This window comes from Lacerta agilis, chromosome 1 (assembly GCF_009819535.1).
Source record: "Lacerta agilis isolate rLacAgi1 chromosome 1, rLacAgi1.pri, whole genome shotgun sequence".
NCBI classification, from domain to species: domain Eukaryota; kingdom Metazoa; phylum Chordata; class Lepidosauria; order Squamata; family Lacertidae; genus Lacerta; species Lacerta agilis.
Genome location: NC_046312.1, coordinates 40,966,346 through 40,990,313, shown reverse-complemented (window position 1 = coordinate 40,990,313; position 23,968 = coordinate 40,966,346). Strand labels below are relative to the sequence as shown.

Sequence of the window (23,968 nt, the reverse complement as noted above, 5' to 3'; positions counted from 1 at the left end):
GGCAGAATGTCAAACTACTGGAGCCCTGCCTCCCTTGCAGTCGTTACTGGAATCTGCCTAAACTGGATTTACTTACTCAGTAGCAAGCAAGGGAATGTATGTAGCAGACATCTAGAATATGTGAACCCAGGGACAGGTTCAAGCTTTGAACTGAGGCATGCCTTACATAATCAAACTCACATTAAGTATAGCTTACAGATCTGGCTTTCAGGCAGTCTCCTAATCCAGACACTGACCAGGCTCAGACCTGCTTTGATCTTACATATAATGTAAGAAAACTATATGCCTTTAGATGATTTTCTGGGATTAATAGTACTGAATGCTAATCTCATTGTCTTTTATCTTTGTGCAAAGTTCAACAATGCTGTATCATTAAATATTTTAAAAATGCATTAACCCATCTTTTAAGGATTTCAAGGATATAAAAAGGTCGTTTAGTAGGAGAGGAAAGCAAAGGTGTTAGAGGGAGACGGGAGTAAATGAATATCAGATGCAAAGCTGACAGCTATTCTCACAGAGCTTGTTTCTTTGTGTAACATCTCCAGTAATTTGCTTAAAGAAAGGAGGCATATGCTGAGCAACAACTTAATTGAACCATACTGCTGACATCATGACAAAATGATTCACTGGCTCAATTCAGATGATCATAAGTTGACTTAATAAGCCAAGACATAAACCACCTTTTCGCCACAGCATGCAGCCCCTTCGCTCCTCTCTGAATAGGAGCCACAATTAAATCAGGGAATCCCTTAATCAACCACAGTTTCCCGTTTCATCCATACCAAGAAACTATGATTAAAAGTTTCAGAACAAGCCTGAATCTTAAATGAACTATGGCCTATGGTTGAATATCATACCTTGATTCTGAAGCTACTAACCATAGTTTCTTGGTTCGAATGAAATGAAAAACAATGTTTACGAAGAGATTCTCTTGTTTAATCATAGCTGACACAGAGGAAGGAGAGAAGGGGTTTCATGTGCAGGCAGTTCATTCTGTCTCAGCTTATTAAGCAGAGATATGATCACCTGAATGCTGTTAAGTGTAGACTGGCAAGCTATTGTGGAAGCAAACCTAAGCCAAACATTTGGCGTTCCTTACCTCCATCACCAGAGAGTCATCACCAGAGAGAAGTGTCCATTCATAATTCACAATACCATGGTCATCAAAACTTTCTGAACCCCTCAGCGTCACCGGCTCGTTAGGCTGCACTTTCATCTCCATCCATGCACGGGCCACAGGCGGACGATCATCTGACAAGGGAGAGAAGCAACAACATTTTTATTTATTAATTCAAAATATATCCTGCCAATCTACATACAGCACCATGTGCAGCTAACCAATAATAATATAAACTGAAAAAAAAATCAGTAAAAAAAAAAAATCAGTAAAGCGAAAGGATTAACAAAGGACGACAGAATGCTTGGCTCCAACTCTGAAAAATGAAGGGAACAAACACATGACTAAAATGACAAGACAGCTACAAATGCACCCCACAACCTGCAGGAGATTTTTAAATAATGGATGTCCAAGGACAGGTATCGCTGGTGGTTAAAATGCTACATTAGCAGTTTATTTAAAAAAATTATTAGACATTTTTTCAAAGTGGTAGAAGACAAGTAGCTTTAAGGATAGTAAGGGATGAAGTCAAGTAGCACTTTTGTAGCGTATTGTTGGCTCAGTGGCTGTTGGCGCCATCTTGTCTACTTCCTTGCCTGTGCCCATTCCTATATGCAAATAGAAGAAGAAGAAGAAGAGGAGGAGGAGGAGTTTGGATTTGATATCCCGCTTTATCACTACCCGAAGGAGTCTCAAAACGACTAACATTCTCCTTTCCCTTCCTCCTCCACAACAAACACTCTGAGGTGAGTGGGGCTGAGAGACTTCAAAGAAGTGTGACTAGCCCAAGGTCACCCAGCAGCTGCGTGTGGAGGAGCGGAGATGCGAACCCAGTTCCCCAGATTACGAGTCTACCGCTCTTAACCACTACACCACACTGGCTCATCTAGCAGGGCAAGTGGAGCATTGCCACACTAACCTCAGTCTGCCTTTATCCAGCCCTCATCTGCCTGTCTTCTTACTTTATAAAGCCCATTGATGGTCTCCCCCCCTTCCTCTCAGTGTTGCCACTGTACAACTCAGCACAGTAGAGGATGAGGGCAAAACCAGAATCGGCTCTACCTCTCATTGGTCCTGGCTGCACCTCTCACTGGTGGCCATCCAACCTCTACTTAAAAACCTCCAGTGAAAGAGTGGCATTACTACTTGATCCTACTAACTCAACAAACAAGCCCTTGAGACAGTTGCCAAAGAAGCCTGACTAATCTTTTACCCCTGAAAGTTCACTCCAGCTTTCCTATCCAATTTATCTTTAGCAATAAGGGCTGTTCATCTGGAGGGAAAGGGCCAAACCTAGTAAGCTGCAGGCAAAGACATTTGGCGTCAAATGGAAATGTACTGGGAAGTTTCCAGTGATCTTAAACTAGACTGAAGTGCAGCCAGTTATGCCCGAGTTTTCAATCAGGTACCTAAACGTCATTACCAGGGGTCAGCAACCTTTTTCAGCTGTGGGCCGGTCCACCGCCCCTCAGACCATGTGGTGGGCCAGACTATATTTTGAACGTATTCCTATGCCCCACAAATAACCCAGAGATGCATTTTAAATAAAAGGACACATTCTACTCATGTAAAAACACGCTGATTCCCAGACCGTCTGCGGGCTGGAATGAGAAGGCGATTGGGCCGTATCTGGCCCCCAGGCCTTAGGTTGCCTACCCCTGGTCATTACAGAAAGTGGCCAGAACAGCAAGACTTTTTAACAACAGGCAAAGACCAGCAAATGCTCAGGACACACCCAAAGGATTACAATAGGTTTATACCCACACAAACACACTGTTCCCATCATTTCCCCAAGGTCATTTCCCCACATGGCAGTGGCTGTCCAAGATCTCAGGCAGTTAAAGGTTTTTCATAGCTTCTGCTACCTCAGGCATGTCCAACAGGTAGATCACTGGACGCCTGCGGTAGATCACTTGTAGATCATTGGCTCTCTCCAAAGAAGCTGAACAACTGTGGCTCCCCTTAAAAAAGCTCAACATTACCTCCTCCCTGAAAAAGCCCAACAACTTTGACCTGGACCCCCCAAAAAGGGGTTGGATCACTGCCAGTTTTTAACCCTGAGTTGATAACCCTGTGCTACCTGATCCTTTTAACTGGAGATGCAAGGAACTGAATGCATAGAGACTACTTCCTTCTAAAATACAGGCATTGTTTCCATGGAATCCTCTGCTAAGCCAATGGAAGAAAACTCTCCATTTTATAGCAGGGGATGCTGATGCACATGCACCCACCCACACCCATCCTGTTTCAACAACAATATGCATGATGCTGAACAGGTGCACTGTGGGTGTGCATTCAGACATATATATGACAGATCAGATGTTTTCAAATTAGAGCAAACGTGACTGAATAAATGAATGGCCCCCGAGTATGTTTATTATGCCACCTCTTCTCCCCTGAAACTCATTAGATCAGTTTCTCCATGGCGACGGGCTCTTCTCATGTCACAAAGGGAGACAATCTAACATAAAGGTGCTTTACACAGAGGTTCAAACAACGTGAGAATCTGGAAGCAATAGGGGTGGGGCGCTGATCACAAAAATAGCCTGCAGGGAAATGATAACTACCTCCTTCCGCAGTGATATATTTATATATTACACAGCATTTAAACATAAAACATCCCTTACAAAATCGAAATAGCACATAAGAAATAATAATAAATTACATTCTGAAAGTATTTCTATATACTGTATCTAATTTATGTTTATTAATAAAAGTATTATTATACCACTTGATGTACCCCCTCCCCACACACACACTGGACCACAAAGCCCCTTCATGTATATCAGAAACAGTTACAGTGGGCCTATTTAGGCATTAATTGGTTATTTACATGATTTTGTTTGTTACTATGTTGTATATATTTTGTGTGTGTTTTTATACTGCCTCACCTCAAATTACTTATTTGTGAAAACCAACCTGCGTGATGCAAGAAGTGTTATGAAATAAGGCGATCGTTAGCTCCCTATAGATCACAGGTGACCCAGGCCCTTTTTATACTCCAGGCAGTATGGTTAGGATCACAAAGTCCTCATAGGTTTTTACTAGGATATCACCATGACAAGTGCACTTACTTGGCATTTGATTACATAAACTGTATCTCTCACAGTGAAGTATTCCTTCCAGAAACATCCCAGAAAGGTTATAATTGCTCCAGGGAGTAAAAAGGTAAAGGGACCCCTGACTGTTAGGTCCAGTTGCGGACGACTTTGGGGTTGCGTCGCTCATCTCACTTTACTGGCAGAGGGAACCGGCATACAACTTCAGGGTCATGTGGCCAGTAGGACTCGTTCTCTTAGAATGGCTATGGCACACCACCTGAGACATGTCAGAACCTAGTTCCAGTGATTTACGGCTGGGGGGGAAAGCCCTGCTAATCTCCACACTAAAACCAGGGCTAGAAAATATGCAAGCTCTTGATAGGGTGTGTGCTTCAGCAATTGCCTGATGTGGGACGTGATGGTGAGATCTTGTCTCTTTCAGAGCACCACTGCTACATGTCCAGGTTGGAAGCCATCATTCATTTGTATCAGTGACAATATGCCTCTGTAGTTCATGCTGGGTCAGTTCCATTTATTGTAGTACTTCAACCTTCCTCCAAGGTGTTTAAAATAAAAGTTTATTCTTGCACTGTTAACAGCACCTGGGCTCCAAACAGCACAGGCAGCAGCAACAAAAGGCCCTTCAGCTGAAGTCCTCAACTGCACCTTGCCCTGACCCCAGGAAGAAAGTGATCTGTTGTGCCAACTCTACCTAGGCCAGGAGGCTGCTCAGGCCAAGCAATTAAAACAGGAAATCTGCTTTTGTTTTCAAATATCTTGAAGGTTCTTTCCTTTTATTTAAATATGGAAAAAATAAAGATCAATATCGGATATATTTTTATCAAGGCTAAAACACTAATCTAAATAAAAACACAGAGCAGAAACAGAAGAAAAAGATGAACGGGTTAAAAGAAAAAGAGGGAAAAAGAAAGAAATAGAAAAGAGAACTTCTGATTCTTTATCTGTCAATTATATAGAGAGAATTGTTCAACACATGCGCTCCAAGACAACACTCAACAAATCCACCTTTTATAAACCAACATTATCTTCAATCCTCAAACCCAGATATCTTAAGTACATTTTCTTTTTCATGCAAAAAACCTATAGAAAGTTTCCAATCTTTAGTAAATGTTGACAATGGTTTTTCTCTGATTAAACATGTCAATTTCACTATCTCAGCGAAGTCCAGTAATTCTAACAACCATTCCTCCACTGTAGGCAACAATGAATTTTTCCGTCTTTGTGCATGTAAAAGCCTCGGCGCTGTGATCATATACTGAAATAAAGTTCCGCAGACTTTTTCTAATCATATAAACATAAGTCTCAGCAGGCTTGGGAGAACCTCTAGGTTTGCATAAGTACCAAAAAAAAAAAAAAGAGTCAACCCAGACCATGGCATAACCCCCAAAACAGCTAAGGCTGAGCATGCTTATTGGCCATTAAATGCTTGCTGTCTGATTGTTGGAAGGGGGAAAAAATGGGAAACTCATTTGTAGTTCAGAGTTTCAAAACTCCGCAAGCCCTGCTTCACATTGTATTGTGTTGCAGCCATCCCTGGAATCTGCCTCAACAGGACTTGCCTACAGTACTTTATTCCAGACAAAAGATTTCACTCAAGGTACACATGAAGAAAAACAAACAAAACTCATACCAATAAAATTCCTATTTGAAAAGAGAAGACAGATTCTAAAGGTGAGTCTGGTCTTTAAGAGATTAAAGCATTCAAGCCTGAGCCATTCACCTTTATAGAGAAAGACAACAAGCACACACAAACACACACACACACACACAAAACACACACTTGGACCTTTGCTCGACCTGGAACTCCCCCCCCCCCGCCCAAACACGGAAATTAAATGAACTAAAGGACATATTTGTACTACAAGCTTAGATTTTGGTAGTTGTATAAGTCCAAGGAAGAGTGTGTGGAGTCAGTCAGTGAAAATAACAAATGTTATTAGGACCAGTTAATGTCCAAAACACAAAGCAGAATCAGTGCCATGAAAGAGTTTGATCCCAGAACTATAATTCCCAATGTTGTGTTGGGGAAAGGATTCAAAACAGTTAGACTGGGTAAAGTCTGCAGCCAAGACGCCACTAGCAAACCCCTTTACAGACGAGGACATTTGAACCAGCTTGGTTTTTGCTCTGAGACGCAGCAATATTCTGAAGTCTCTGGCTTTTCCAGTTCTGCTATCCAAGATCCTTTTAGCTGGAGATTCAAACTGGGCCTTCTGCATCAGCATGTACTCTGCCCCTGGAGAAGCAGCCTCTTTCAACAAAGTATTTTCTCTCTTTATCCTGGCCTACACTATACAAAAACAAACCTCGCCTCGATACATAATCCTGGTCTAACTTCCTTTATCTGTGAACTTTGATTCAAGTAAGCATTTGCCTATCATAAGCTCAGATCAAAGTTCAGCATCATAAAACTGTCCAGTTGTTCTCTCTTTCTTTAGCACTGTATACACGACAAATACCTTCCGACTCTAAAAACTGCAACTCTGTTTAGTCTGTACCACTTTGGATTTTCAGGGGTTTCGCTTCCCTTGTTTTAAAGCAAACGGTATCACATTCTCTTCAACAAATCCTAAGAAATTCGGCGGCCACATGACACTGAATTTTTCCGACTGCTGTGAAAGTGATGTTGGCCAGTATGAGTTCTGTGCCATCGCAATGAGTGGCTTTAAGCTTTCCTGCAAAAACACTGGCAAAGGTATCAGAACACTTCATATTAATCTAAAGCAGCAGCCAACTATGTCACGGGTGAGTGTTAGGGCTGGGCGATACCAGCTTTTCAGCATCGCAGTATATCACCAGCCAAACATCGTGGTCTGGCGATATACCGCAATGTTGAACAAACAAGCTGCATTGGCTGCGAGGCACCGGGTGAAATTGCTGCAGCTCTCACCACGGGAGCTGAGCCAGTTTCACCCCAGTGCCTAGCAGGCTGGGACAAGGCAGCTTTTTTGTACAGCTCAGCTGGGGCGCAGGAGGGCTCCCCATCCCCAGTTGAGCCATTCCTGGTGCTCCCCCAGCTTGCGGACGGGCAGGGAGAGCAGTGGGGATCCCTCACTTGGAGCCAGCGCCAGGCTGGGGGTTCCTGAGGGAAGCAGCAACCACATACTCCTCAGCTGAGCAGTTAAAACAGGGGAAGGCAACCTAAGGCCCGTGGGCCAATCTCCTTCTCAATCCGGCCCGCGGATGGTCCGGGAATCAGCGTGTTTTTACATGAGTAGAATGAGTCCTTTTATTTAAAATGCATCTCTGGGTTATTTGTGGGGCATAGGAATTCGTTCATCCCCCCCCCAAAAAAAATATAGTCCGGCCCACCACATGGGCTGAGGGACAGTGGACCGGCCCACGGCTGAAAAAGGTTGCTGACCCCCAAGTTAAAAGATGCAGTGGGGGGAACAAGCTGTATTGGTGCTTTGCCGATGTAGCTTTTTTCTCCCTCTGCACAGTATGAGGGTAGAGCAATACTCGCTAGATGAAGTCGCTAGCAGAGAGACTCAGGAGCGAAGGCAGTTTCACCAGCAAAATACTGCTGAGTGAAGCAGACATCGGGGTCTGCTCCTGGGCTGTATATTGATATATTGCCCAGGCCTAGTGAGTGTTGCTAAATCAAAATTAAATCCAGACCAATCCAGGGTTCACACTTTTGTCCAGCAATGTTCACACTTGCTGGTGCAAGCAATCAAAAGGAAAGAGGAATTTCTGTGTCCCACCATTTATTCTTCTGGTAAATTTGAAGGGGGCCAAAGTACAGTGGTACCTCGGGTTACATACGCTCCAGGCTACATACGCTTCAGGTTACAGACTCTGCTAACCCAGAAATAACGCTTCAGGTTAAGAACTTTGCTTCACGATAAGAACAGAAATCGTGCTCTGGCGGCGCAGCGGCAGGTCCCATTAGCTAAAGTGGTGCTTTAGGTTAAGAACAGTTTCAGGTTAAGAACGGACCTTCGGAACGAATTAAGTACATAACCAGAGGTACCACTGTAAGTACTTAACCAGAGGTACCACTGTACTTTACAACAACCCTGCAAGGTAGGTTAGGCTGGATGGCAAAGTCTGTTGGGAAAACAAACTGCAAATTGCTGGGATCCACTGCAAAAACACCTACCGGTACTTGGAAGGAAATCCCCATCCCTCAATAAAAGCCACTTCCCTGCATGCAAGTGCCTAGGATCAAAGTCCAAAAGTCACCAGCAGTTGCTTCTGGGATGGTGACAGATTTGGAGACACTTCTTCCCACCCTATAAACTGAAAAGCTGGAGGCAGGCTGTGTTTGCAAGTATTTCGCAGTATTAGGAGAAGGTGCTTCTCTAAACATAGGCAAAAGTTTAAGGAGGTTATTATTCCACTCCCACTGAACTGGTTTGCCTAGACCCAGAATAAACCTATGAAGTCACAGTTTAAATAGCAGGCTCTAGATTGTTGCCAGTAAACATCTTTGGGTCCTGCCCTTTCACATAAGGAAAACACAGGATTCCCATTTTATGGAGAAAACAGAACGAGCACAAGAAGTTGTTGTCGGAGCACAGCAGCATCACTAAAGAGTCAAACAGCAGGCACCCAAGAATACAGTTTATGATGAACAGCATTATTCCTTAATTCTTAGCAGCCAAAACAATCCTTAACAAAAACAATTATTAACAGCCAAAACAAGTGGCAAGAGCTGAGGGGGCGCCAGAATTGTTCAAGAATTACAAACAAGGAGAAAAGTATTTGGCATATTATTCCATCTAAAGATTCCAGACAAATTGCTTTTATTTCTGTTCTTGCTTCAGCTTCAGCACAATCATGTATCATCTTCTTTTGACTATTTTTTTCAAAGCGTTCAGCAAACAAATACTCAAATACCCATCTATTTCTAAAAGCAGTTTTCTCATTTGAGCAGAAAGTGTTTAGGCACATAGAATCATAGATTTGTAGAGTTGGACTAGATGATCCTGAGGATCATCTCTAGTCCAACCCTCTACAATGCAGGAATATGCAGTTGTCCTATACGGGGATCAAACCTGCAACCTTGGCATTATCAGCACCATGCTCTAACTACCGACTGAGTTAATGCCCTCCCCTCTTTTTTTCACACCAGAGCTGTTTTTGCACACCTGAGCATATATTCCGTTTTTATTCTGGCATATAACATCTTATGTGTGCTGAGCTAAAGAATCATCATAGATCTTTCACCTGCAGCACAAGGAAGGGAAGAAGGCTAATCTCAGTGAAGGAAGCAAATCTATTTCAGTAAGGAAGGGGAGCCTATGGGCTTTCCAGAGGATGTTCGATTCCAACTTCCATCAGCCCCAGCCAGAATGGTGATGAGGGATGAAGGGAGTTCTAGTCCAACAACCTCTGGAGGGGCCACAGGTTCCTCACTCTGTTCTGTGGGATGGAACGGAGCTTCTACAGAAATTAACAGACCACCCATGTGAGCCAAGGCACTCCATGCACATATCAAGCTTGGACTGTTGGATAAGGAAGAGCATGGCAATGTTACGTTGCAACCTCAGTTGTGTTTGCTGTGGTTGCATTTGAAAGCTAACAAATAAAAACTAATGTGACCATATTCCCAGTGCTTGGTGAGCTGATCATCACTAAGCTGTACAGGAGGGTGAAGGTTGCCACCATAACTGGGCAAGGCTCTGGAAAAACCATACTGGAATTATACTGGACATACCAGTTGGGGCATTTGGCCTACAGGATGACAAAGAGGAAGTAGCATGGCCCAACTGCCCATCCTTATTCTGACATTATGGAATTTGCCCATTATTACCCTTAATGTTTTGCCAGACTAACACTTTGGGAAGTGGCATGTACCAATTCTTAGAAATTATCTCTAAGGTACTCTTTAGGGCTCCAAATGCTTTGCAGTCACTATCAGATTTATCCTAGCAGTAGGCCCGTTCCCATTTTCTTGATGGGGAACTGAGGATGCAAGAAAGGAACCATGCCACGATGCATTTCTGAAGTCAGCTCCCACAGGTCTAAATCCAACCCAATGATCCACCAGCACAGAGGAGAGGACCTGTGGCCCTCCAGATGTTGGACACCAGCCTCCATCAGCAGCAGCAGCCAACATGGCCAATGGTCATGGATAATGACTATTGCAGTCCAGCAGCATCTAGACTGGGCTACAGGTTTCCATTCCTACTCTAAGAGCACAGTACCATCTGGAGAACATATAAAAACATAGAATCGTAGAGTTGGAAGGGACCCGAGCATCATCTAGTCCAACCCCCTGCAATACAGCAATCTCTTGGCCAACGTAGGGCTTGAACCCATGACTCTGGGATGAAGAAGAAGAAGAAGAAGAGTTTGGATTTGATATCCCGCTTTATCACTACCCGAAGGAGTCTCAAAGCAGCTAACATTCTCCTTTCCCTTCCTCCCCCACAACAAACACTCTGTGAGGTGAGTGAGGCTGAGAGACTTCAGAGAAGTGTGACTGGCCCAAGGTCACCCAGCAGCTGCATGTGGAGCAGCAGAGACGTGAACCCGGTTCCCCAGATTACGAGTCTACCGCTCTTAACCACTACACCACACTGGAGTCTCGTGCTCTACTGACTGAGCTATCCTTTAAGTCATGCTTGATTTATGTTCTGGCCTAGCCTCCTCCATTATCCATGTAGTTTATTTACTATGGCAATTCTGACCACTATATTGCTCTTTGGACCAATAACGTGAGAACTAGGCAAACATTACTTATGCACTGCATGAGACATGCTGCAGAGCTGCAAAGCTGCTAAACCAGTGTTTCTCAAACTGGGGTCTCCAGCTGTTGTTGGACTACAACTCCCATCATCCTTGACCTCTGGTCCTGCTAGCTAGGGATTATGTGAGTTGGAAACTATGGAGACCTAAGTTTGAGAAACACTGTGCTAAACTGTACTATTTGAAAAGCCAACTCTCCTACATTTTTGCTGTCCCCTCCCTTTTTGACTCTACATATTCCTTCACATTTACAGTAACCTCAACACATGGAATTTGCTGCCAAGGAGTGTGGTGGAGTCTCCTTCTTTGGAGGTCTTTAAGCGGAGGCTTGACAGCCATCTGTCAGGAATGCTTTGATGGTGTTTCCTGCTTGGCAGGGGGTTGGACTGGATGGCCCTTGTGGTCTCTTCCAACTCTATGATTCTATGATTCTAACTGATCAAGCAGGGTGGATAACGTGTATATCTGACATGTTCCTCTTGAGACTGCAAGCAGGGTTCATTACGACCGGGATGCTCCTCTACACATGCTCAGCGGTCTCTGTTCCTTACTCTTTGGGTGGGGTCACATGCATTGCCTAAGTCAGACAACCACACAGCCTTGCATGCCAAAACTAAGCTTTAATGATATACACAGACTGGAGGCAAACCTCTGTGTTTTGTCTCTTACATTCCCTCCAACGCAGCAGAAGTCTCAGGCAGGTCATGGAGAGAAAGTGACGTAAACAGCAAAATATCTGCCAGGTAGATAAGTCACCTCACTGCTCAGGGGCTTTGTTAATCCGGTCTCCAAGAAACACACCTACAGTAACCTCACTCTTCCTGGGCACCCAACGGAAATGATGCACTCACTTGTCCTGTTCGAACAAGCCTTCCATTCTCCACGGGATTCCCCACCTCCTGACCCAGTTCATATGTCGTAGCTACAGAATACATTCATTTTCTGGCTCAGATCCCACCACCATTCCTTGTCAGCGGCATCAACTGTATTTCATTTTCAAATATCTCAATCCCACAAATCAGCCCCCAGCAATCATAAACATGCAGAGATTTTTTTTTAAAGCCGCACACAAAAGCAAAGCAGGAACGAAGCAAATTAAAGCTGGAGTAGACAAAAGAATAAGCGTTTTGCTTATCTCCAAAAGCCCATCTGGATATAATTTACAATCCTGGGTCAAAATGAAGAACAGGCACCAAGCAAACCTTCCCGGAAAGGCATTCCATAACCTGGAGACACCAGCAAGCAGAGAAGGCGCCTCAGAATATGCCCTCAACACAAGGGGAAGTTTATACAGGAGAAAGCCAAATTGGTATTACTGTGTACAGTCTCCAACCCATTCAATTTTTGTGAGCTAGTTTATTGTTCACCAATCTTCCCATCTCCTGGCTTGAAACAGTTTTTCAGCTCCCTTATAATAATTGGGTGGTGGAGGTTAAGCTTCAGTAACATCAAACTTTTTCCTAACATTTATATATTTATGTTTCAGTATACTGACAGGGTCTATTTACACAAACATCATCATTCCTTACCGTTTTTGGAACTGCCCCCACTAACAGATAAAGCATTAAATTTGCTTTGGTTACTATTGAGAAATCTGGCAGCAATTTTGAACAGGGAAACATGTAACGACTACAGGGCAAATTGCTCTCACAGCCTTCAAAAACATCCATGCCCATGTATTTGCCATTCCTAGTATAAAGTATAGAAAGTAGGAAACTATACTGTATATATATCATCTACTACAACAGTACATTTATTTTTTAATGTCATAGATTGTTTAGGAACATCAGAAGAGAGTGCTGGATCAGGCCCACCTAGTCCGGCATCCTGTTCTCACAGCAGATAACCAGATGCCTATGAAAAGCCCACAAACAAGGCCTGCTATTGATGGCATCATGCACACATGACAAAACCTTTCAAATATACCCGGCATCACTATCGTGTTATCCTCCTCCTCCTCCTCTTTCCAGTAACAGAAAAGCATGAAACGTTCCAGACAGAAGAGAAAGCAAAAATAAAAGGTCTTCCTGGCTGTGCCGAGACCTCCTTTTTAAATGTTTTATTAATGCTTTTACAGTAAATTGGTTAATCCAACTGGTAAATTGGTGCTGAGACCCCCAATGCAAACTTGGGAAGTTGCCTTCTTGTTGTTTAGTCATTTAGTCGTGTCCGACTCTTTGTGACCCCATGGACCAGAGCACGCCAGGCACTCCTGTCTTCCACTGCCTCCCACAGTTTGGTCAGACTCATGTTGCCTTACATCAGATCAAACACTTGCCCATTGATCTTTGTAGCCCAGCTTTGATCACCTCCATGCCCTATATTTGAAGACGGAGCTGTTCCGCCAGGCAGTTTGACTTACTTTCTTTTGTATAAAACAAGCCCAAAGGAGGCCCCCAACCCACTCACAGGTCCTTGTATGATCAGTGGAAACGGTTGGTCCTGGCAAGTATTAACTACTCTCAATTCCAACCTGGTAATTGCCACCTGCCCAGATTTTAACTTGTCTGAATTAATTTTAAGATGTATTTTAACTAATTGATGTCTGTTTTTATGCATATTGTGTTGTTTTTATGTTAGCCACTCTGAGCATGGCCTTGGCCGGGATACAAATAAAATATTATTATTATTATTATTATTATTATTATTATTATTATTATTATTTATTATAACACTGTTATGCCACTTTAACATTCATGGGGAATCCTGGGAACTGTAGTTCTGTGTGTGTCAGCACCCAAAACAAACTACAGTCCCCAGGATTCTCCATGACTGTCAAAGTAATATAACAGTGCTTTAAATGTATGCTGTGGATGCGACCTTTGGCAGAGGCTCTGCAGAGCTTCATGCAGATGGTTTCTCACACCACCTGCTGCCTGAGCCTTTTTAAACCCGAGATGCCAGGAAGCTGCAGTTTCACCTCCAAATACAGGACCTTGCACTGTATTCTTCTCCTCCATTAAAGCATTCCTGGTTCAGCATGAGGCAATTAGGTTCCGGGAAGGCTCAGACCTAATCCCCATGACACTCCTTGCCCTAGGTTTAGATTTCTTTGAAGACTCTGATACTTCTGTTGCCAGGCTGCAAATAGTTAGAGAACAGAAATCGAAAAAATGTTTCATGGAAGGCACATCTTTCCGTGCAAGTAAATGCTTAAAGCGGCACTTTTAAAATGTTTGGACCTGCAAAGATATTTTGATTGGTGCACAATGAGCTTTTACTCAAAGCTTTCTTAGGTAATCCTAGATCTGAAACTCATTTCTCTCCCACCAGTCTCTGGACATTCAGGAGTCAAAGCACATTTAGGCACATTCCCTTGACCCTTCAGCACTGTATCTGCAGACACCTGGGTAAGGGCTGGGGTTGTGCCTTTTTGAAAACATTCCCTATGGTCTGGCACCATGCTTCTGTCCCCAGTGAAATGTGCATGTGCTGTCCTTACAGTGGTACCTCGGGTTAAGAACTTAATTCATTCTGGAGGTCCGTTCTTAACCTGAAACTGTTCTTAACCTGAGGTACCACTTTAGCTAATGGGGAATCCCACTGCCGCCGCTGCGCAATTTCTGTTCTCATCCTGAAGCAAAGTTCTTAACCCGAGGTACTATTTCTGGGTTAGCAGAGTCTGTAACCTGAAGCGTGCTTGGCAAGAGTTCCACAAGGAAAAACAAACCATTTACCACTCTCAACCAGAGGTACCACTGTATTTGTTGATATACTCCTTAATATGGCAGGGTTTCCTCCAGAAGTTCAGGTCTGCAGTCAATGGGGCTAAAAGGTTTATCACTACAACAAGGAACCGGACTAGGGATTAGAAACAGTTTCCCTGGTCCAAGTCCTGCACAAGTCCAAGTCATGTACTCTGTCTGCCTCATTGGGAATGTCCAACCAGTTATGACACAGGGCATTCCTACAGCCTTGAATGAGTGTAAGAAGTACAGCATCACACCATGGGTTGTTGCAGGGGAATTATTCTTGTTGTGTAATAATAATAATAATAATTTTTTATTTATACCCCGCCCTTCCCCGCCAAATCGGGCTCAGGGCGGCTGACACCAATAAAATCACAACAAAAACATAAAACAGTTCATTAAAATACAGATTAAAATACAATTTAAAATTAAATCTAAACTGCAGCCTCATTTTTGAATCCATGGCTCCCTTAAGCAACTACATTCTTTCTGCGACACCCCTGTGGGGCTCAGGAGCCCAGTTAGGTCACCCCTTGCCCGCAGAGCTGGCAGCCTCTCACCCCTTTTCGAACACTCTCCTTTGTGGAGTGTTCCCTCAGCCTCCTCTCCTCCTGCTGCCGCCGTTCTTGGTCTCTGAGCTGCCCCCACCCTACCCCAAAGAGGTGCCTTCCAGAGGCACCATTCTCCTGCAGAGCTTATAGCCAGGGTTGCTGCAATAAACATCTGTGCAAGCCTTTGGGAGGCAGAGACGTGAGAGGGCATCAAAGGGAGGGAGGGAAGGAAAGAGGGACAGAGGCTAGTGTTGCCCATGGCACCCGTGGCCATCATTCAAGGCACCTCAGCGTGCCACGGCACACTGGTTGAAAACTACTGGGGCAAGTGATAGTCAAGCTGGTATGCAGGCTGGTTAGTTAGTGACAACTGATAAAATTACATCACCGACCATATCCAGGAGTTGCCCATAACACAACCAGAAGCTAATCACAACAATCATAAATGCACTATTGTGGAATGGGATGTAGTTTTCTAGGCACGCAAGGCAACAGAGGAATCAAATAGTACAAGCAGATCGTTTTTACTTGTAAATCTGGCATACTCACCTGCATGCCTAATACTGCATTGTTTGTGTGTTTGGGGGGCAGGAGCTATTTGCAGGAATGTTTATAAGATCAGTAACACTCAAATGATATGTGCTTGACCAATGATGCAGATTTACTGTCTCGAGTAATAACGATAAATCACAGGTGCAAATTTTGAAGCAAGCTATAAAATGATTTTTTTAAAGACCCAAGTTATTTTTAAAAATTGAACAAGGCACTCTTTGCTAGAGTCAGTATGCAGCCGAAGGCCACCTTGGCTGCCAAGTATAAAATATAACATATTTAGTGGGTGGAAAATGCAATCACCCTGAAACAAAAGCCCAGTCTTGAGGAAGGATACGCAGGCAGCACACAAATAATGGGCAGCACATGTACATTTGTAATGTTAGAGATCAACATGTGCACAAAGGCCTTTAGTGGCATTTCCCCATTTTTGTTAAAGTGCTACTCTGTGTCATAATCCATTTGGGATAGATGTTTTACACAGTCACAATTTGCATACGCACACAAGAAGCCGTAACTTGGAAAAGCTCAATAGTTAAAGTAAACTGGAACATTCCTGTAATATTGCACTTTTCCAGGAAAAAGTAGAGAACGATGTTATTGATGAAGAGCCTGACTGACTGCCACTCCTCATATTTGTTTTGTTAGAAACTGCTGCATGTATTTATGTAGACATTCTACTGGAAGGCTGCCATTATAGATGGGCAATAACAACAAACTACAGACCATTGCCCTTCACCCCATAACATGTCCAGTTAAATTATTCAGTCAGGATCACACAGTAAAGTTCTTAAGCTTTCATTTACACATCCCAGTTATGAAGCATAATCTGAGCATCTTTTTCTCACAATTAAATCCCACTAAATCCAATGGGATTTACTCCCTGGTGGATTTTTCCAATGAGATTTCTTCCCTGTGCTTAGATTTCAGCCTTTGTAATATATCTCCTGTTGAAGATTCTGGATTTATGATTTTTTAAAAAAAGAATGCTTGGCCAGAGTCTCTCTCACAAAAGCATATTAACTGTTTTTTCAGATCAGACCAAGGTCAACTGGTTCCACTGTTCGGTTTCCAGGGGTAGCAGATGCCTCTGGTTGCTCATGATCAAGGTGTGAAGGTGGTTGCCTTCTCCTGCCATTTGTGCCCAAGAGGTATAAACTGCTCCTGGACATGGAGGCTCAACTCAGTAGTCAGAACTGCTTTGATAGACCTACACTCCATTCACTTGTCTAATCCAGGGGTCTCCAATGTAGCACCTCTTGGCACACATGCACCTTTGACACCTACAGGGTGCCTGCTCCTCCCACTGCTGAAATTAGGCTTGAAGGAAGCATTTAGCTGTAGCCAATTGAACAGGCTGCGATGTGTACTTGGTTGTGAGGGTGCTGTATAAACACATTAAACTTAAAGGGCAAAAAAGAAAGAAACCTGGGTTCACTTCTACATACTTCCATCCTTAATTCATACTTCACGATATATCGTTATATTGCAATGCTCACCTGGTAATATATCACCATGTTGAAAACCAGACATCACCCTGTCTTACAGGGAACTGCAGTTTGTGCTGAGAACTGAACCCGAGAGGGGTGAACTACAGTTCCCAGGATTCTTTATTTTTTGCGGGGGGGGGGTGTTGTGTGTGTTGTGTTACCTACCACATTTCCTCCAGTTTGTGAATACACTCAAGGGCCCCTAAATGTTGGCAACCCCTGGTCTAATCCTTTTTTCAAAAGCCAGCCCCTAACTCAAGAAGAAATCCTACTTCTCTTTGCCAGCCCTGACCTGCCTGCCAGTGCCAGTCAGCTTTGTTTGGGTCTCTCTGGAATTCTAGTACTGTATTTTGAAATATATATATACTTCTCTCCAGTCCACAGTAGGGCAAATCTCCACACGTCCCACAAGACACCCCAACCACAACACACACACACACACGTCTCCTTACCTCGATGGCCTTTTTCCCGCATGGCCACATAGGCCTCGTACACCTCCTTCTTGACATAGTTGAGGAAGCCATCCTTCCGGGCAAACTTGCAGACGAAGGCCTGCTCGTAGAGGCAGTCGAGGAGGAAGCAGCTGTGGATGCCGTCTTCCTCGTCCCCTCCGGGGATCTTCTCCACCAGGGCCAGGTTGCACTGCGGGTGCTTGCAGCAGGCCCGCACGCAGTCGCGGCCCCGCTCCACCGACGGCGAGGACAGGAAAGTGGCTCCGTTCTCCACCGAGGCGTCCGTGTCCAGGACGAACTCGGGCAAGCCGGCCGTGAAATGGGCCTGGCACCTGTCTCCGAAGGAGACTCCTTCCGCCGCCTCTTCCTGCCCGACGGCTACCAAGGCAGCCGCGACGAGCTGAAGCAGCAGCCCAGCCTGGACGTGAATCCGACGGGGGAGCATCGTGACGCAGGCGGAGGCCCTTCTTCCTCGCAGGCGGTGGATCTCCGCAGCCGAGCGAGGGCGGTGCGCTTCGAGGAGCGGAAAGCAGAAGGGCTTGCCTAGGAGAGTCGACCGCGCCGTCGACTAGGAAAGCTGAAAGGGAGTTGTTTCCCCTCCCCTCTACTTGTGGCTCTTTAGCCCAAAGAGCATTTCTTTAAACAGCTTTCCCTCCCAGATTTTTTAATATATATTTTTTAACTCTGGCTCGCCTGTTCCCAAAAAGTCCAACTGCCGATGCTCGACGGCGACGCTTCCTTTCGGTTCCTGCTCGGAGAGTATTGCGGGCGGCGAGCGCGTGTCCGGGGATCGGAAGAGTGAGGCTCCCTGGGCGCCTTCCCTTCGGTTTTGTGCGACGACTTCCTCCCTCGGACCTCTGCGATCTGTTTCCCTTTTCGAGTTTTTCCCCCCCTACCTGCCGACTGGTTTCAGGTGAAACTGACTCACTGGCTACGCTGCAGCCCAAGAGGGGTGTTTCCCTTCCGCGGATCTCCGATTAACTCCTTCCCCGCCGCCTGAACTTCAAGGTGCGCCCTTTAACAAGCGCTCAGGGAGAGACAAAAGACTCCAGGTGACAGGAAGTGAAATTCAACGCCTGGACACCCAACCCTTCCTATTTACTTTGAGCAGGCAAGAGGGAAGGGAAAGGGGAGGATGCTTAGAGGCGCGCCTTTCTCCCAGCCGCCTCCTGTGAAAGGGAAGAGGACGGGAAGATCTGAAAGTATTTGGAAGCCCTTCAGGCCAGGGGGAGAATGTGAAATTGAAATACTGTACTGCCCATCTCTTAGTGCCCGCTCTTCGTTGTGGAAAACGCCAGGCGAAAACAGCAGCCTTTGGCTGATTGACACCCGATGTTCTAGGAGAGGGATTGTGGGTTTGTTGTTCTTAATTTTATACTATATTTTTATATTGTAATTTTATGTTGTGAACCTCCCTGAGATATATCGATGAGGGGCGGGATACAATTAAAAATAAAAATAAGGTGTTCCAACTGTAGTTTCCCCCCCCCCATTGATTTCAAATCTAAACATGACTTACATGGGGCATTTCATCTGTGAATCTTCAAATAGCCCCACACAGTGAAATGTGTCACATTGAGCAAACATATTTATTTATTATTTATTTACTTAATATTCGTACATGATTCTCTCCCATCATGTACCTCACAACAACCCTATGAGGTAGGTTTGGCTGAGAGACTATGATGGGCCCTACGTCACCCAGTGAGCTTCATGGCTGAGTGGGGATTTGAACTCTGATCTCTTGGATCCTAGTCCAGCACTCAAACCACTGCACCACACTGGTTGTACTGCACAATATGCACTGCATAATTATTTATTTTGTCTAGTTATGTAATATATTTTTAAAACAAACATATTTTATTAAAGATTTTCTTAGGTTACAAAGTATGTGCATGGTCTCTTTTTTCCTCCAGGTCCTGATGTCTTTTCTACAGATCAGTTATATTCAATGTGAGACTGGGAGAGGTTCCCACCCACCCAGTAACATGCAAGAAATCGTGCCACTGTACAATCCAAGTTAACAATCCAAATCCTGAGCATACAGCTGCCTAAAAGCTTGCCATAATGGCACGTCAGATGTATTTTCCTGGGGAGGGCTGTAATTCCTTTTTCTAAATAAAAAATAATGCAAGATCACATGAAAAGCATGTTCTTTGTTCCGGGTATAAATCCTTTAAGGGGCTAGATGTGTGCTGCAGACCAGTGGACATCAGGTCAGACGTGAGGAATCTTCATCCCATCAGATGTTGCTGAACTACAAAACCCATCAGCTCCAGTGGCCAGGCGTGATGGGAGTTGTAGTCCAGCAACATCCAAAAGGGCAAAGGTTCGTCACACCTGCCTTAGATGTATCCTTCACTTTGCTCTGATAAAGTCAACTTTGGGTCATGTCTGTGATTCAGAAAGGCGGGTGGGGAGAATAAAATTCCCCCTGCCTCTTCATCTTGTAGGGCCTGCCCTGCTGAAGTATGGGGAAACCCCTACATTCATTGCCAACATAACTAAACTGTAGTTTCACATTCAGAGTCAGAATTCCACTGAACAGCATTTGGAGTGGGTCAGCAGAGTGGGAGGGGGCTCTTGTCCTCATGTCCTGTTTCTATGGGCTTTCCAAGGGCATCTGGTTAGCTACTGAAAGAAACAGAATCCTAGACTAGATTAAACTTGATCCGGTTTTTTGATGCTGGAGACCAAAGCTTGCTCTTCTCTCCGTTGCTTTAGCTTAACAATGGGAAGAATCAGAGTTGATGCATCCTAGCAAGGCAGATATGAGCCACCCTGGCAAAACCCTCCATCCTCTGCCATGTGCTAGGTACTTGGCGCTCCCCACCCTCAGCTGAATGGCAGTGTGGTAGCAGGACAAATGCAGTCCCCAGATTGTGAGAGTGATGCAGCAGAAGATTCAAGGCATTGCCCACCCCCTTACCAACAGCCCCAGGCTCTTGTAACAGGAAAATGATGTCAACAGTTTCTGCAGATTTTGTCTCGAGAGTTTATTTGGATTCAATGTAGAAGTAATCTAAAACAAAGCAAAACTGCACAGTTTGGCTGGTTGAAAGTGATGAAGGGCACTTCCGCATTATGTTTCCTCAATAGCTGCTACAGTGCTTATTCCCCCTCCTCCTGCCACCCATAAAAAAGTAAATGGAAGAACCTCTTAAAAACCACTTTAGGATGATGACATAAAAATCAACATTGTTTGAAAAGTCAGGGAAGAGAAGACTCTGGCTTTTGTTACCCGCCAAGCAGCCTGTGTACCAAGGGTGGTTTAAAGGGGTACCTGGGTAGCAGGTGGCGCTGTGGTCTAAACCACTGAGCCTCTTGGGAGTGCCAATTATTTTTTCCTGCCCTTAACCCTGAGGTCCCAACAATGGGTTACAACAATTAAAGCACAATGTTAAAAGCCGTTTGAAACAACTTACAATTACAGAAATAAGCTGGGTCCTAAAAATATACATCCCAAAGGTCAAAAGACAGGGTAAAGAGGGGCATCTTCAGTGTTTACTGCGAGTTGTATGATGAAGGTGGCAGAAGATGCACCTTTGTGGGGAGGGAATTTTGCAGCTTAAGTCTAGCCCTGAGTTTCTGAGGCTGGTGGAACAACCAAGAGGGCCCCCTCTGCGGATCTTAACACCAGAGAAGGACTATATGGAAGGAGGGGTCTTTCAGATATTTGGGGCCTGGGTCGTTTAAACACTGATGTGAGCACCTTGAATTGGGCACGAAACAGCTGCCAATCACTTTTGGTGCATAATAGGCGAAACTTTACCTCAGCATCATGATCTAGTAATGCAGAGGAGGCCTGTTACATTTGAATCTCTGCTTCTTGTTAATGTCACAGGAGCCCTGACAAAAAAGGGTGGTTAGCTATTCAGAAGAACCACTACGTGTTGCTTTCCAATGCCAGAATGTGTGAAAACAGGAATGATTGTGTCTTTTATTTTTTCGACTGCAGCTAGGTCAACTACTACACAATTAGCCTTAATAAGGATAAGGAGAAAGGTTGCATTTTATTAAAACTCTTCAGTGTGGGGCAGGAACAAAACCCATTTTGATTAAATCAGCTATGCAGTCACCTTCTGAGGAAATACCAGAGTACGGTATTTTGATTACTGGAGTAATCATCTTTGCTTACCTTCCTCCAACAACAACCATTTCCAAATTCACAAGGCCAGTAAAATCTATTTATCTCTCTGCTCTAATGTGGAGAACCTGTGCCCCTCTAGATACTAGAGGACTCCCACTCCCATCAGCCCCTGCCAGCATAGTCAATGGTCAGAGTCATAGATGATGGGAGTTCTAGTCCAGCAACAGGATATCCTGCACAAATGGATACTCAGAAATCTCTGTCAAGCTTGTCAGCAGTTAAAGACATGTGCATGCAAACATTCATGTGTGTGTAATATTTGCATGCCTGTATTTTATTTAAACATGCCTTTTATTCTAGTAGAACAATGTACTAAGAACCATCAAACATAAATCAAAAGATTAATTGCTAACTCAGCCTTGTATTTACCGTATTAGCTCACCTGGTTGACATAGGCGACAAGGAATTCCACGCAGGTGAGTGAGCAGGCTGGTAAACGAGGGACCGATTTGCTCCATTCTTCCTCTGCCAGCCTTCCACATTGCTGTGCTACCCAGCTATGGGGCCCATGCCAGAGAGCTCCTCCTCCTCCTCCTCCTCTGTTCCAAGCATGGAAACATAGTGGGCTGGTGGGGAAAAGTTTTTGCAATCAGTTGCATGGTGTTGTTTAAACTGAGACTGGAAGAGCTGAAACTAGGACCCAGAATTGTTGCCACCACCTGCTGCAATTGGTACCTGTCAGTTGTGATGAGACTGATCCTCTCATATTCAGCATTTTTGAAACTCTATTCACAGTTTTAGATACAGGTAGGTAGCCGTATTGGTCTGCCATATTCAAAACAAAATAAAAATAAAAATTCCTTCCAGGAGCACCTTAGAGACCAACTAAGTTAGTTCTTGGTATGAGCTTTCGTGTGCATGTATCTGAAGAAGTGTGCATGCACACGAAAGCTCATACCAAGAGCTAACTTAGTTGGTCTCTAAGGTGCTACTGGAAGGAATTTTTTATTTTATTTTGTTTTCACAGTTTTAGAGAAACAGATAGAATTAGTTAAAGGACGAGTGCATATTCAAGTATATATGGAAGTAACTCTTTAAAAGGAAAAACCAGTGCAATGCTACCTTTTCCATTCAGCAGTACCCTGCTGAACACTTACCGGTACTTTTCAATTTAAAAAGTATTTTGCTTAGTGGTGAAATTGATGGTCTCTAAACGCTGCTTACGATCTGGTCAATTTCATTATCCCATTGACTTGTATGAGACCATTGCAATTTAGACAGTGGATAGAACAGTTTTCTTCCCTGAGGCAAAGGGAAAGAAAGATTGCAAGAAGAAAGTTTGTTCAATTAATTTGTTTTGTCTTGCTCTTTCCTAGGTGAACACTGGATAGAGCGCATAATTCTCCCCTCCCTTTTTATCATCACAATAATCTCATGATGTAGGTTAGATTGACAGACAGAACCCAATGTTATTATTGCTTTTAAAAATTGCTTATAGTGCACAGTTAAAACATTTTCATGCCATTGAAATGCACTTCTGTAAAAATAACAACAACAACAACAAAACAACAACAAAGGTTTATTCAGCTATCTCTCATTAGAAAATAGTGACATAAGACACCTGATAGCTTAGGGACTGCATCAGAATTATGCTCGTACATTGTAATCAACATCCTAATCTAACAAACAGGACAAAGCTTGCCAGCAAAAGCATGTTTATATATATATATATATATATATATATATATATATATATATATATATATGAGTGTGTGTGTGTGTGTGTGTATACATATATATATAGAGAGAGAATAATAATAATAATAATAATAATAATAATAATAATAATAATAATAATTTATACCCCGCCCATTTGGCTGGGTTTCCACAGCCACTCTGGGCGGCTTCCAACAGAATGTTAAAATATAATAATCTATTAAACATTAAAAGCTTCCCTATACAGGAAGAGAGAGAGACAGTTTTATTTAAATGTATTTCTAATTGAGCTGTTTGATCTGCTGAAAACTGCATATTACTGATGCAATAAAGGGTGCTCTATGAAATATAATGAATACATAATAAACATTCTAAATAATAAAAAGGTGGTTTCTTCTAGAAAGGTGGTAATACTGGGACACTAAGAAAAACATACTGACACAGAATCCAAAATATAAATATAGGCAGCTTCAGAATGTCTAGTATGCTGGCTTATCTAAGGTCAACTAATTTGTGTGTTGTCTTTTTCTCTTAACTCTTTCTTTGTTTG

The 23,968-nt window shown here is 43.7% G+C and overlaps 1 protein-coding gene across 2 annotated transcripts in view; it reads right to left on the bottom strand.

Annotated features, from left to right (window-relative positions):
* The window catches only part of SPINT1 (serine peptidase inhibitor, Kunitz type 1), a 30,532-nt gene extending 12,236 nt beyond the window's left edge, over positions 1 to 18,296 (bottom strand). Inside the window, exons 1-2 of one of the 2 annotated variants that reach the window (XM_033145461.1) lie at positions 17,613 to 18,296; positions 1,100 to 1,251 (exon numbers count right to left, since the gene is read on the bottom strand). In XM_033145461.1, coding sequence (XP_033001352.1) covers positions 1,100 to 1,251; positions 17,613 to 18,057 — 597 coding nt within the window. In that variant the 5' untranslated portion in view covers positions 18,058 to 18,296. The remainder of the gene's footprint in view (positions 1 to 1,099; positions 1,252 to 17,612) is intronic. The other variant, XM_033145454.1, reaches the window with a different exon arrangement.
* Between the last annotated feature and the right edge of the window lie 5,672 nt (positions 18,297 to 23,968).